Below are 11,471 nucleotides of genomic sequence, written 5' to 3'. Positions count from 1 at the left end.
TTTCGAAAGTATTTATTCTTTTCATTTAATTTTCAGTTGACATGCGGATCTTTTCGAAAATAATTCACTCAAAAAATATTATTTTTAACATGATAAATGTGTAAACCTTCATAAATTTTCATGAAAATTTAGTATGCAGAATTGAATATTCCAGATCAAGAAAATAGTATCTTAAGAAAATGTTTGATTTTTTTAAGACCATGTAATGGACTGATAAATGGATTCAATTTTTGCAGGAAGCAATCCTAAGCGAGAACCAGGGTTCCACGGATACCTTTACAAATTTTCATAATGAACCTTGAAATCTATGAAAAATAATTATTTCATGTACATAAAAGAAATTTACACATAACAAGGGGTTCGGATCGAGTGATTGCTTTACCATACGGCTCATTTGAAACATATTTTAAAGTTCTTAGTAACTGGTTTGGACGTTGTCTCTCAAACCAATGCCCATTATATTTCAAATCAACTGAATGAATTAATTAAACATAAAAGAAAAACAAAATATACTCTAAAGTATGTTGATATTGATGAGATTTTAATGACAGAAATGGTACTTCATTCTCGACAACTCGTTAGCTTCAGGAGACTTTGTCTCTTCGAATCCACTACCAGTAGGTGCTACAAATGTACGACCTGGCACCGATAGGGGGAAAAGGGGGGGGGGGCTCATACCTCTCGACGAGGTTCGAGAGTACACACAAAAAAATGACATAGCTACACAGCTACTTTTGCATAGGTACTGTTTCTGTACTAAAATTATGTAGTACTGGAAATTTACTTTTGATATTCAGTACTATTTTGTTACTTTAAAATTATTGTAATATATAGGTACCTGTATTTTACAGTACTTAATTTGTACTTGAAATTTAGGTACTACAGATTTTTGGTTACTACCGTTATATTTTTAGCATTTTGAAAGATTTTCTATTTCAAATCTCTTAAAATTATGATTTTCAAACATGGAATATTGTATTATTTCTGTACCAAAATATTTAGTACAAATCAAGTACTGTAAAATACAAGTACCTAAATATTACAATAATTTAAAAGTAAAGAAATAGTACTAAATATTAAAAGTTAATTTCCAGTACTACATATTTTAAGTACGGAAGTAGTACCTATGCAAAAGTAGCTGTGTACGTCTCATGCCCTGTAGAACTTGAACACAGTCTAGGCTCAGCTAGACTAGTGGTCAATAGTTGCGTCCTTCATGATGGATTTTGACAACAAGAACATTAGTAACTGACCAGACTCTACTGAAAAAACCCACTATATACTATGAAATAGAAGATGTGGCATAATTGCCAATGAGACAACTCTCCACAAGAGTCCAAATGACACAGAAATTAAAAACATTTATAGGTCATTGTACAATATAAAAAGGAGATGTGGTATGATTGCCAATGAGACAACTGTCCACAAGAGATCAAAATGACACAGACATTAACAACTATAGGTCACCGTTAGGCCTTCAACAATGAGCAAAGCCCATATCGCATAGTCAGCTATAAAAGGCAAAAACAATTCAACGAGAAAACTAACGGCCATTTTTTTTTATAAGAAAAATATTAAAAAAAAATGAACGAAAAACAATTATGTAACACATAAACAAACGACAACAACTGAATGCTTGGTACAGGCACATACATAAATAATGTGACGTGGTTAATTATGTTAGCGGGCTGTTTTTTTCGGCAACAATCAATGACAGTACGTTACTAGAGTAGCTTTCCTTGGGACAATGAAACAAATACATTACGAAAGAATAAAGAAAACAAATGAACAAATGAAAATAAAATATGAAACGCGTTTCTGAAGTCATAACATAATATACAGTTAAGATGTTTCCAAGCAGTTAACCTCTCTACTGTTATCAACTCATTCCTAATCATTAAAACAAACAAAATAAGAAGTCCAATTGTTTCTCTTAAAATGACAAAAGTAAAGATACAACTTTCAATTTAGTCTACATTTTTCTAGGATTGGACACATTTTACTTCGTAAACGGAAACTGTCCCGAACAATAGGTCATGATTAATAAGGTGAAATGGTGCTTGATGTTTTTAATGATAACACCCTTGATATTTGATGGACGTTGGTTTCAGCAGACACTTAGCATTTCTATGGAAACCAACTCACTGTGGTATATTCCAACTGACACGTACCATGATTCATATTTATAAGTTATAATTCATAGTTGAGCCAGTTAAGATAAATAAAGCAGTGGCGGATCCACTGACTGCCTAAGCGGAGGGACCGCGTTGGTCATGCTTCAGTGATTCCCTATATTATCAACCAAATTTTTCCAATAAAGGGGGGTCCTCCTCTAAATCCAGCTCTAACAACGTATTTTGCTATACTACCTGCACGTTTAAAGGAACAAGACAATTAACGAATATCAAACTTTAAAATCACAAAATATTTCAAACTTATTTAAGAGGAGGTCATGATTCATTACATCAACTATGTTTGTTTTGATCGGACCTGTCTATGTTTGAATACATTCGAATATATTGATGTAGTGCGTCTTATAAAATACTATTGTTTCGTTGACACCCCCAGCACTTACCATCAGTTAATCCATTTTTAAAAACAACGAAGATGAAATTTGTGAATTAGTATCCAAGTCCTCTTTGTCAAAAAATGATACTGCGAGACATCAAACATGTAATTGTCAGGATCATGAATATACGTAATATAATTATATACTTCTCTATGAAAATTCAAGATATATTTATTTGTGGTATTGCTATCATAATGCAATGCCATTTCCCAATGTAAAATATTTGTACAGGTCTCTCGCTGTTAAAGTTTGAAATAAGCTATATCTTATAACTTTATTCGTTTGAGGTGTTGCAAAGAAGCATGCATACATAATGGCTATAGATTATAACCCGGTATAAAATATCACGTTAATTTGATATATAATGAATACAATGCAGACTTCCTGTGATGAAAAAAAAAGTTTTTGTTGAATTTCTGAATGGAATAATTGTAAAAAATGTGTGTGTTGATGCAAATCTCACATGAGAAAATTAAACAAAACGACGATACCAAGAAATTATAAAGTTTTATTATTAGACTAATATGATGCATAATTTATGTTAATAAGATACATTAAAAGTTGTTGCATGTTACATATTCTAATAAGTAGGATTTTTTTTGTTTCATTTCATTTTATAAAAAAAAAGAATGGCTTAATAAACATTTTACAACATAAGTATAGTGTATGGACTAACCCTGATAAAAACATACTTGTATTTTTTTATATGCATGTGTGTTTTGAGTTTTATTTCATTTCCAATACACAGATTCTCATATCACCGTGTACAAATAATATTTTCTTAACCGTATATCAAAAGAAATGTATGAATACTTGTTTTTCTAAATGAATAGTTTGCCTTTGACAATTTTTCTTAGTATATACAACTTACGTACAGATTTATCAGAAAAAAACCATAATTAAACATGTTATTCATATATATACATAATAAAGAACAATATGACTGACAACAGACTACAACCACTGAATTAAAGATTTGGGACAAAACACTTAGATGCCGAGGTTAAACTCTTTTGGAAGCGCTCAGCCCACCTAACCTTGGACAGCTGTGTAACAACACATTACAAGAGCAAACTGAAAAAAGTTAGTTACAAATGAATTAATTCAATATATCGATACGAAGCACATAAAAACAAATAACATATTAATATTAGTAAAAAAAAAAAACCAACACATTTCCTGATAGCTAGTTCAAAGCCAATTACACTCAATGAAGATATCATGTTATCCCAGACTAAAGGATTATGTTATCCCAGACTTAGTTTATGAGAAGTGTCTGTGCTTTGGATTAATTAAAGGTTGATCAAAGCTATTTCAAAACATGTTTTTTTATTTACACTTACAGCCATTTAAAAAGTGATACCTCCTCAAAGAACATAACAGACAGACATACATGTAGGTATACATGTTTCTATTGTATCAAAACACGATAAACACATGATAAACACGGCATTATACTATACATGTGCAATGTGTGTTGAAATATATATTTTAAACACAAAAACACGAATCAATCGGTTAAACACACTTTTTCAAAATAAGATTAATTTAGATGTACATGTGTTGGAACTTTACATGCTGTTAAATAAATTGGTGGCTAAAATGAAATACAATATTATAATATATCTCTAAAAATGTAATAATTTTTATTTTTTTTTCAAAACCTCTTTTCTATATATCATTTTCTTTTTGAGTCGGATACTGCTCGGCAACAACATCTACACACTTGATTGTTTTCTGTTTAGTATTAAATTTATTTTAAGATCCATTTTGTTACATCTTGTGATCAATTTTATTTGGCAATCGCCAATGGCAGTCAGCAGGGTTAAAGAAAATCAGTTGTTCGACATGTTAGCCAAATGCGTTTTCTTTTAACATACTTTTTCACTTTTTTGGTCTTTTGGAAAATGTTGTTAGTGCTGTATTTAGACCCTTCTACAACGAAATTTGTTTTACATGCACACGTAAAAAATTGCGGTTTTTATCCAACACAATCATAGGTTTGAACGTAGTTTTCAATTAGACTTGTATATATTTATATATGTGTATGGCGTTTTGCTGTGTGTTTGTTTATTTTATATATTGGCTAGCGGTATAGGATGAAGTGTGGATCGCAATGATATTTTTTTTATTACATATCTGTTGCGTATTATCAACAAATTATATTTCATTCAAGGGTTGTAGAATGCAAGCTAGTTCACATTCGTGTTTGTTGCCGAAATTTACCAATAGTGACACTGGTTAACATTAAAACAGAACACGTAGAAAACATGACAGATAAGTGAATTAAAAGAACCATGACATTTTTATATTTCCAACGCATTCCCGTTTGTTAACTTACAAAAAAAAACATGTAACTTTTCCCTAACAGTTGTTCAGTGATTAAATTAATAAATTTGTTCATTAAGAATCTGGTATTACTTTTTTTCTTCAAGAGCACGTTTGTTTGTCCCATCACGATTTTCTCCTCGCATTTGTGTTGGCTGAAGTTATAACGATATGTCTCTTTGGTAAGGTCACATGATACGGAAATATAACATGCATGATGAACACTTATTCTATTGAAAACATCAAAAACAGTTTTTTGACCACACGAAATCTTTTTATAGAACTAGCTGTTTACATGTATGTTTAGAGATTGATTTTCTTCCGCCAATGTTTTTTCAATCACATTCTGCATGGTATATAACACGGATATCTGTCAGTGTTATAGAAGAATAAAAAACTAGTTGCGAAATAAAGCCATTGAGTCGCAAGATTTGTGTCTTTGATTTAAAAATCGGCCGGATTTGACCAATGAGTGGTTTGTGAAGGACTGAGTATCATAACCCTTCATATTTTTTATAAATCAAATGTAAAGGATTTTCTGATTTTAACACAGTTAACGTTCACTCCATTCAAAACATATTCGCCTTTTTTGTTTACATTTGAGGATTTGTACGTCTATTTGGTTTCGACCTATAGGCTTGAATATGAGACATTTTATGTGGAACTGCTATAACACTGTCCGAGGATAGGGGAAGGTTGGGATCCCTCTAACATTTTTAACCCCGCCACATTATGTATGTAAGGGCCTGTCCCAAGTCAGGAGCTTGTAATTAGGTGGTTGTCGTTTATTTATGTGTGACCTATTTGTTTGTTTTTCGTTCATTTTTTTACCTAACTAAGGCCGTTAGTTTTCTCGTTTGAATCTTTTTACATTGTCAATTCGTGGCCTTTTATAGCTAACTGTACGGTATGGGCTTTGTTCATTGTTGAAGGCGTGATGACCTATAGTTGTTAATTTCTGTCATGTTGGTCTCTTGTAGAAAGTTGTCTCATTGGCAATCATACCTCATCTTCTTCTTTTATATATTAACAATTCATGTCGTTGTCATTTTTTGTCAGAGATATAAACTTTAAATATTTGCCATGTGATGTATTGAATAACTTGTTAAACATTTGTTACCAATTAAGGTAACGATGATACATATATAACTATATATTTGCAACGTAATATATTTTTTAAATTTTATTAGAATTGTTCACAACTAAGTTTAATAATGATAGATATATAATTAACGTTTTTACTTAATCATGACTAGACGTGTTTACATTTCTTGGAGTGTGGCATTGACATTCTTTTCTTTTGAACAGTTTGTACGATTCATGTTTATACATTTCTTCCAGATAAACCACAAAACAAACCCCAAAAATTCTCCAAGCTCTGTAAGGGTGAGTATACTGGCTCCTAGGAATAATCCCATCTGTCCTCCAATATTTCCTGAAAATAACATAATAAAATGGTAATATTTTCTATGTAGACATCATAATGTGTTCAGGTCTTTGGTCGGGTTTTTGTTTCTTTGCACATTCCCCATTCATATTCTTTATTTTATTAATACTGTATATGAAGATAAGTATCAAGTATAGTAAACTCTCTCATTCAAAGTTGACTTAAAACGAATTTGCTATTCTTTTAAGTAACCTTTTTATATTAATAAAGAGATTCTAACAAATCTGTTTTTTTTAAACATTTTGTAGCAATGATGGTAAAGGTAAACTAAGAAAAGTGCTTCAGACGTCCGAAATCTTTACTTTCATTGAATATAATTAGGTTATAAAGAATTTGAACGTAATCACATAATAAACCAATCAATGCAGAGAGATTGAACGTAATGACATATAAAACTAACCAAATATCGCCACTGAAGATTCATAGACAGGTGATTGTCTTACAATTGTTGTTTTCAGTTCTTCAAAGTAGATGTGAATGACTATTAAGTCTTTTCTGAAATGTTAAGTTGAAGTCTGAATAAATAATGCGTAATCCAGGAGAGATTTTAATAATTGGCGGCGAGATGATAAAAAATCAACACGGGAAAAAAAGTTATCAAAAGCTAAAATTGTGCTAAGTCTGCACCACCCGTCTTAAGAATACTTTATATGTTTAAACCACCATACATTTTATACAATTAACAGGTAAGAAATAGCGTTATAATTGGAAGCACATTTTTTTAAATGGCAGTTATGAGCAGGAATGCAATATATATAAAATTATGTTTTGTGATTTTTTTATCAAATCTACTTAAAAAATTTGTTCCCCAGAAAAAGAAATCACAAAACAAATACAATATAAAGTAAATATTAGTTCATTGATAATCATATACCTTTCGAACATCCACATGTTTTTATCACATTGACAAAGTTAACGCTGTACTAAGTTTTGGATTTTAAATCACTGTTGAGTTAGCTTCGAGTACCACTGATAGACATAAATAACTTCAGCGGTAGCAATTTCAATGCACCAGATGCACATTTCAACAACAAATGTATCTTTGCTAGTTCATGCCTTAGGTACACATTTGAAATATCCAAATTTTGAAGGAGAAAATAGAGCTTAAAATTCAAAAAGGTATAAGAATGGTAAAAGCCGAGCAAGGAATCAAGAGCTGTGACAAAACGAGCATCTGATACTATGAAATTATTTACTAAACGTAATTACCTGTAAAAATCCCGTTCAAATTCATTCAAGTTATTCCTCCTTAGTAGAAAATCACTGTAGAAGTCAGACGGAAATATGGATGAAGAAAGTGTTACTTCGTATCGTGTGCTAGAACATGAAGGCGGACAATGACAACTTATGTTCATTTTGGATTTTCCATAAAAATCTCCTTTAAAAATTCAAAACACAAATTAAAGTTATACATGTATTATAAAAACTGTATTTTTCGTAAGTAACGACCCTGTTGTTGATAGTAACAAGAAGGCGTTATATTAAAAGGTAAACTTTACTTCGTACAAAATATGTACATCTACTAATTTTCAAAGCAATTAATGGACATAATAACAAACAAAAAATACAAATAGAAAAAAATAGAGTTTGTTTAGTAAATTCTAGTTTTACGTATTTGGCTTTTTTGGATCCTCAATGCTCTTCAACTTTGTACTTGTTTGGCTTTATAACAATTTTTATACGAGTGTCACTGATGAGTCTTGTGTAGAAAAACGCGCGTCTGGGGTTCTAAATTATAATCCTGATACTTTTGATAACTATTTACAAGTAAACATTGCATTTTTGGTCCCTTGGTATTTCGGAGGACATGTATAGTGATAAAAATGCTCAAATCAAAGCAAATTCTTGGTGTTTCTTTTTGTCACACATGCGTATTATAATTAATATCCTATTTTGGTTGTCATCTTGGATTGTACGCATCAAAAGCATTGCAGACCATTCGGATTTAGATAAAATCAAATGGAGACGCCATCCCTTCCAAACTTTTCATTTTAATGCTCTACAAGTTCGTTATTGATTGTGTCTTTCTGTTCTAATTCTTACGTCACTGACAAGTATTATATCGACAAACCTGGCATAATATATTTGATAAGTTTCCAATGGTCTTTTGATGCAACCTATTCAACCTTATATTCGTCATATTAAAACAGATGTTAAAGAATTTTTGTCAGATGTTCGGACTGTTTGAATGTGTCCTACGTCACGGGGCAAAATGGTTAACCCCTTTCTCCCACTTTTCTTTTCTAAGAAAAAAAAATAGCCCTTAAAAAGATCATCTCAGTAACTCAGATTTAACGTAATTTTAGATTTGTTTTCTTTCAATTCAGTGAGACCAAAACCATGCCAATGCTTAATATATTGTATAATTCAGCCTTTTCAACTTATTTTCTAAAATTCAAAAGGGATTTTCATAACCTATCAATATTTTTATCTGATTTCATTTTAAGTAATATTCTTCTGACTTGAAGTTCCATTTTTTAATTCTAGATTTCTTTTAACAGTAGGAAACGATTAAAATAGTCTTTTAACGAACTCGGTCTGAATACTTTCGATTGAAATTCATGATATTTCCTCAGTTTTTATTTGTAAACTTGATTTAGTGTCTTAATTGAACTACGAGTTTAAAATCCGGTAAACTATTGTCGACATAATTTGACAACTGTTTTCTTGTGTTCTAAACTGATATGTTTTACTGTCCAACGGCAATCCCCGGGTTAATTTGCTATTCTCGAAAGGTACGGAATCTGCCGAGTTGTGACAAATGCTTTACTGTAATGTTTTTTTCTTAATTCCTTTTACATCATACCTATTCTTGGTTTTGCACACTTGAGATATTTATACTTCGAAAAAATGGGGTAATCTACAAATAAACCAAAATTGAAGATATTTTACCCTATATATCATAAGTTGTGAATAAGAATTAACATATAATATTGATATGCTATTTTGGAAATGCAATTTAAAGTTTATAATCATTCTATTTTAAAAAAAGTTTTAATTGAAACTTATGCTTGTTGTTTTCTACGTTTACAATGAAATTCCTATTACCTTTGTTAACCTTTTTATCAACAATATTTTACACATTGTTCATGTATTTCGTTCAAACGGTTAAAATCAATTCTCCGTCGCATAGCATAATGACCATGTTCGATGTCAAATTGAAGAAGATTGCCCTTAAGGAAGCTGGCTTGTCATGTTATGGATTTTTTGTCAGATTTTCAGAATCCTCTGGTTCTATCCATTTAAATGCCTTGAAAAAATTTGCCCGGTGACCCCCATTTTTCTTTTTGAAATTCTATAACATGTATAATGATAAGCCATCTGTACAAGTCTTATAAAATTTTAATTACTTTTTAACAGTTTTTGAGAACTTTAACTTGGTAATGATAAAGCTATGAAAAGTCAAGAGAGAATATTTTCCCGCCAAAATTTCAATGGCTCATATCTCGAAAACAAGCACGGTGACCTATATATTTTTTTTGCTTTTTGGATTCCTTTATAAATTCCTTATCAATATAAACTAGAATTTTCAAAAGTTAATTACTTTGAAATTGAGAAGCGAGCTCCCTTAATCATTAAATTTCAATACTTGTACTACATTATACTATACATCTTCATTTTGCTTAGGATAGTTTATCATGGTAACTCATTATGAAATATTTCTTTCAATTATTCATTTTTACGGTATAACATTTTCAATATAATCCTTTTTAATATAATCAGTTTATGCCCGAATAGAAACCCAGAGGAATGTCCTCTTTGAGTCGTGATAGTATGGGATCATTTTTTTGCGTTTATATCTATATCTACATATATATGTTGTTGTTTATTATTGAGGCAAACGAACAAAGAACAAAAACAGAACCAATGCTCTGTTGTTTTTTTCAGATGACGGATAAACAATAAATTTTAATGAACATTGTAGGAAGTAAGATGTAACGTTTTGATAGTTTGTTATCATAATTTATAGGTTACAAATACGTTTGGTTTAATATAGAAGATAATTACTTATCTCCAAATCCTCTTGTATAAAAAAAAAATGTTTGTAAATAGTATAAGTCACTGCCATAACTAGTGATGATACCTTCCGAAATCCGAAACAGCGGTAACGTCTTTTTTACTACGTTGTTGATAGTTGAGCGAAACAACGTAACCACTTTTTCGGATTATGCATACCTTCTCGATTTAATATACTAGTAGCTTCATACACAAAGGTGGCGTAACCAATCAAGAAGGACTTCACTGGTTGAAGGTGTAACACCACTACTTCAGTCCGGCCAGAAAGTACATGCCAGAAGTAGTACATATTTAACACAAAATAGTTTCTACGCTTGAGTGTAACTTTTAAAATACGTAGAATATTTAGGTACAAATGTATAATTGTTTGAGTGAAATGAAAGCTGCAGTAAATGACTGGTGATCATAGTACATATTGTAGAACACATTTTGACTCATAATTTTAAATATTTAAAAATCTGCACTGATTTTTATAAAGAGGGTACATCTTGCCTGTTTGTCAGATCTGAAGTATCTGTTTTGGTACATCCCAAGTACCTGGAACCAGTTCTTTCTTATATGCCAGTCAAGGAATGTTGATTTTCTCCATAAAAGCCACCATAAAGTGTTGCTTTGACATGCAATGATTGTCACTTTATTTGAACTTAAAACAATAAAGTTGTGTCAGCTTGAAATTGAGGAATTCAACATAGAAAGCAATTGGACCATAAATAAGTGGTGTACTTCCTGAAAGCAGGGGAATGATCATTTACCGTAAACCGTTACCCCCTTAGTAGGTGGAACGTACTACTAACGTCTGTTTCCTGACGCATAAAGATTCAAGTTTTAAAGTTTTATTATTCGCAGACACATCAGTGTACAATAGCTATATTAATATAGATAAAAACATGACTCATACATAAATAAACAAATATACAATAAGTATGGTACAATTATGAAACACAATATGTACGACAACATGTTTCACATCTACATACCCTTGTAATCAAAATCAATACATTTACAGGCCTTATAAATATAACTGACATAGCATTCCTTCCAACACTTTGTTGATAAATACTTCTTTCCATCTTCAAAAGATTCTCTGCAGAACTCTGTTGGTGTCGCTCT

General features: G+C 31.0%; 1 protein-coding gene across 1 annotated transcript; it reads right to left on the bottom strand.

Annotated features, from left to right (window-relative positions):
• Positions 1-6,159: 6,159 nt before the first annotated feature.
• Positions 6,160-9,178, bottom strand: LOC134721621 (acid-sensing ion channel 3-like). The gene is made up of 4 exons (XM_063584730.1): positions 9,151-9,178; positions 7,554-7,722; positions 6,745-6,839; positions 6,160-6,332 (listed from the first exon to the last, which is right to left on the bottom strand). Exons 2-4 carry the CDS (start codon positions 7,697-7,699, stop codon positions 6,160-6,162), a joined length of 414 nt encoding a protein of 137 aa, XP_063440800.1. The 5' UTR covers positions 7,700-7,722; positions 9,151-9,178.
• Positions 9,179-11,471: the final 2,293 nt, after the last annotated feature.

The sequence above is a fragment of the Mytilus trossulus genome, chromosome 6 (assembly GCF_036588685.1).
Source record: "Mytilus trossulus isolate FHL-02 chromosome 6, PNRI_Mtr1.1.1.hap1, whole genome shotgun sequence".
NCBI classification, from domain to species: Eukaryota; Metazoa; Mollusca; class Bivalvia; order Mytilida; family Mytilidae; genus Mytilus; species Mytilus trossulus.
The sequence above is the reverse complement of the archived record's forward strand: the minus strand, read 5'-3'. Positions and strand labels throughout refer to the sequence as shown.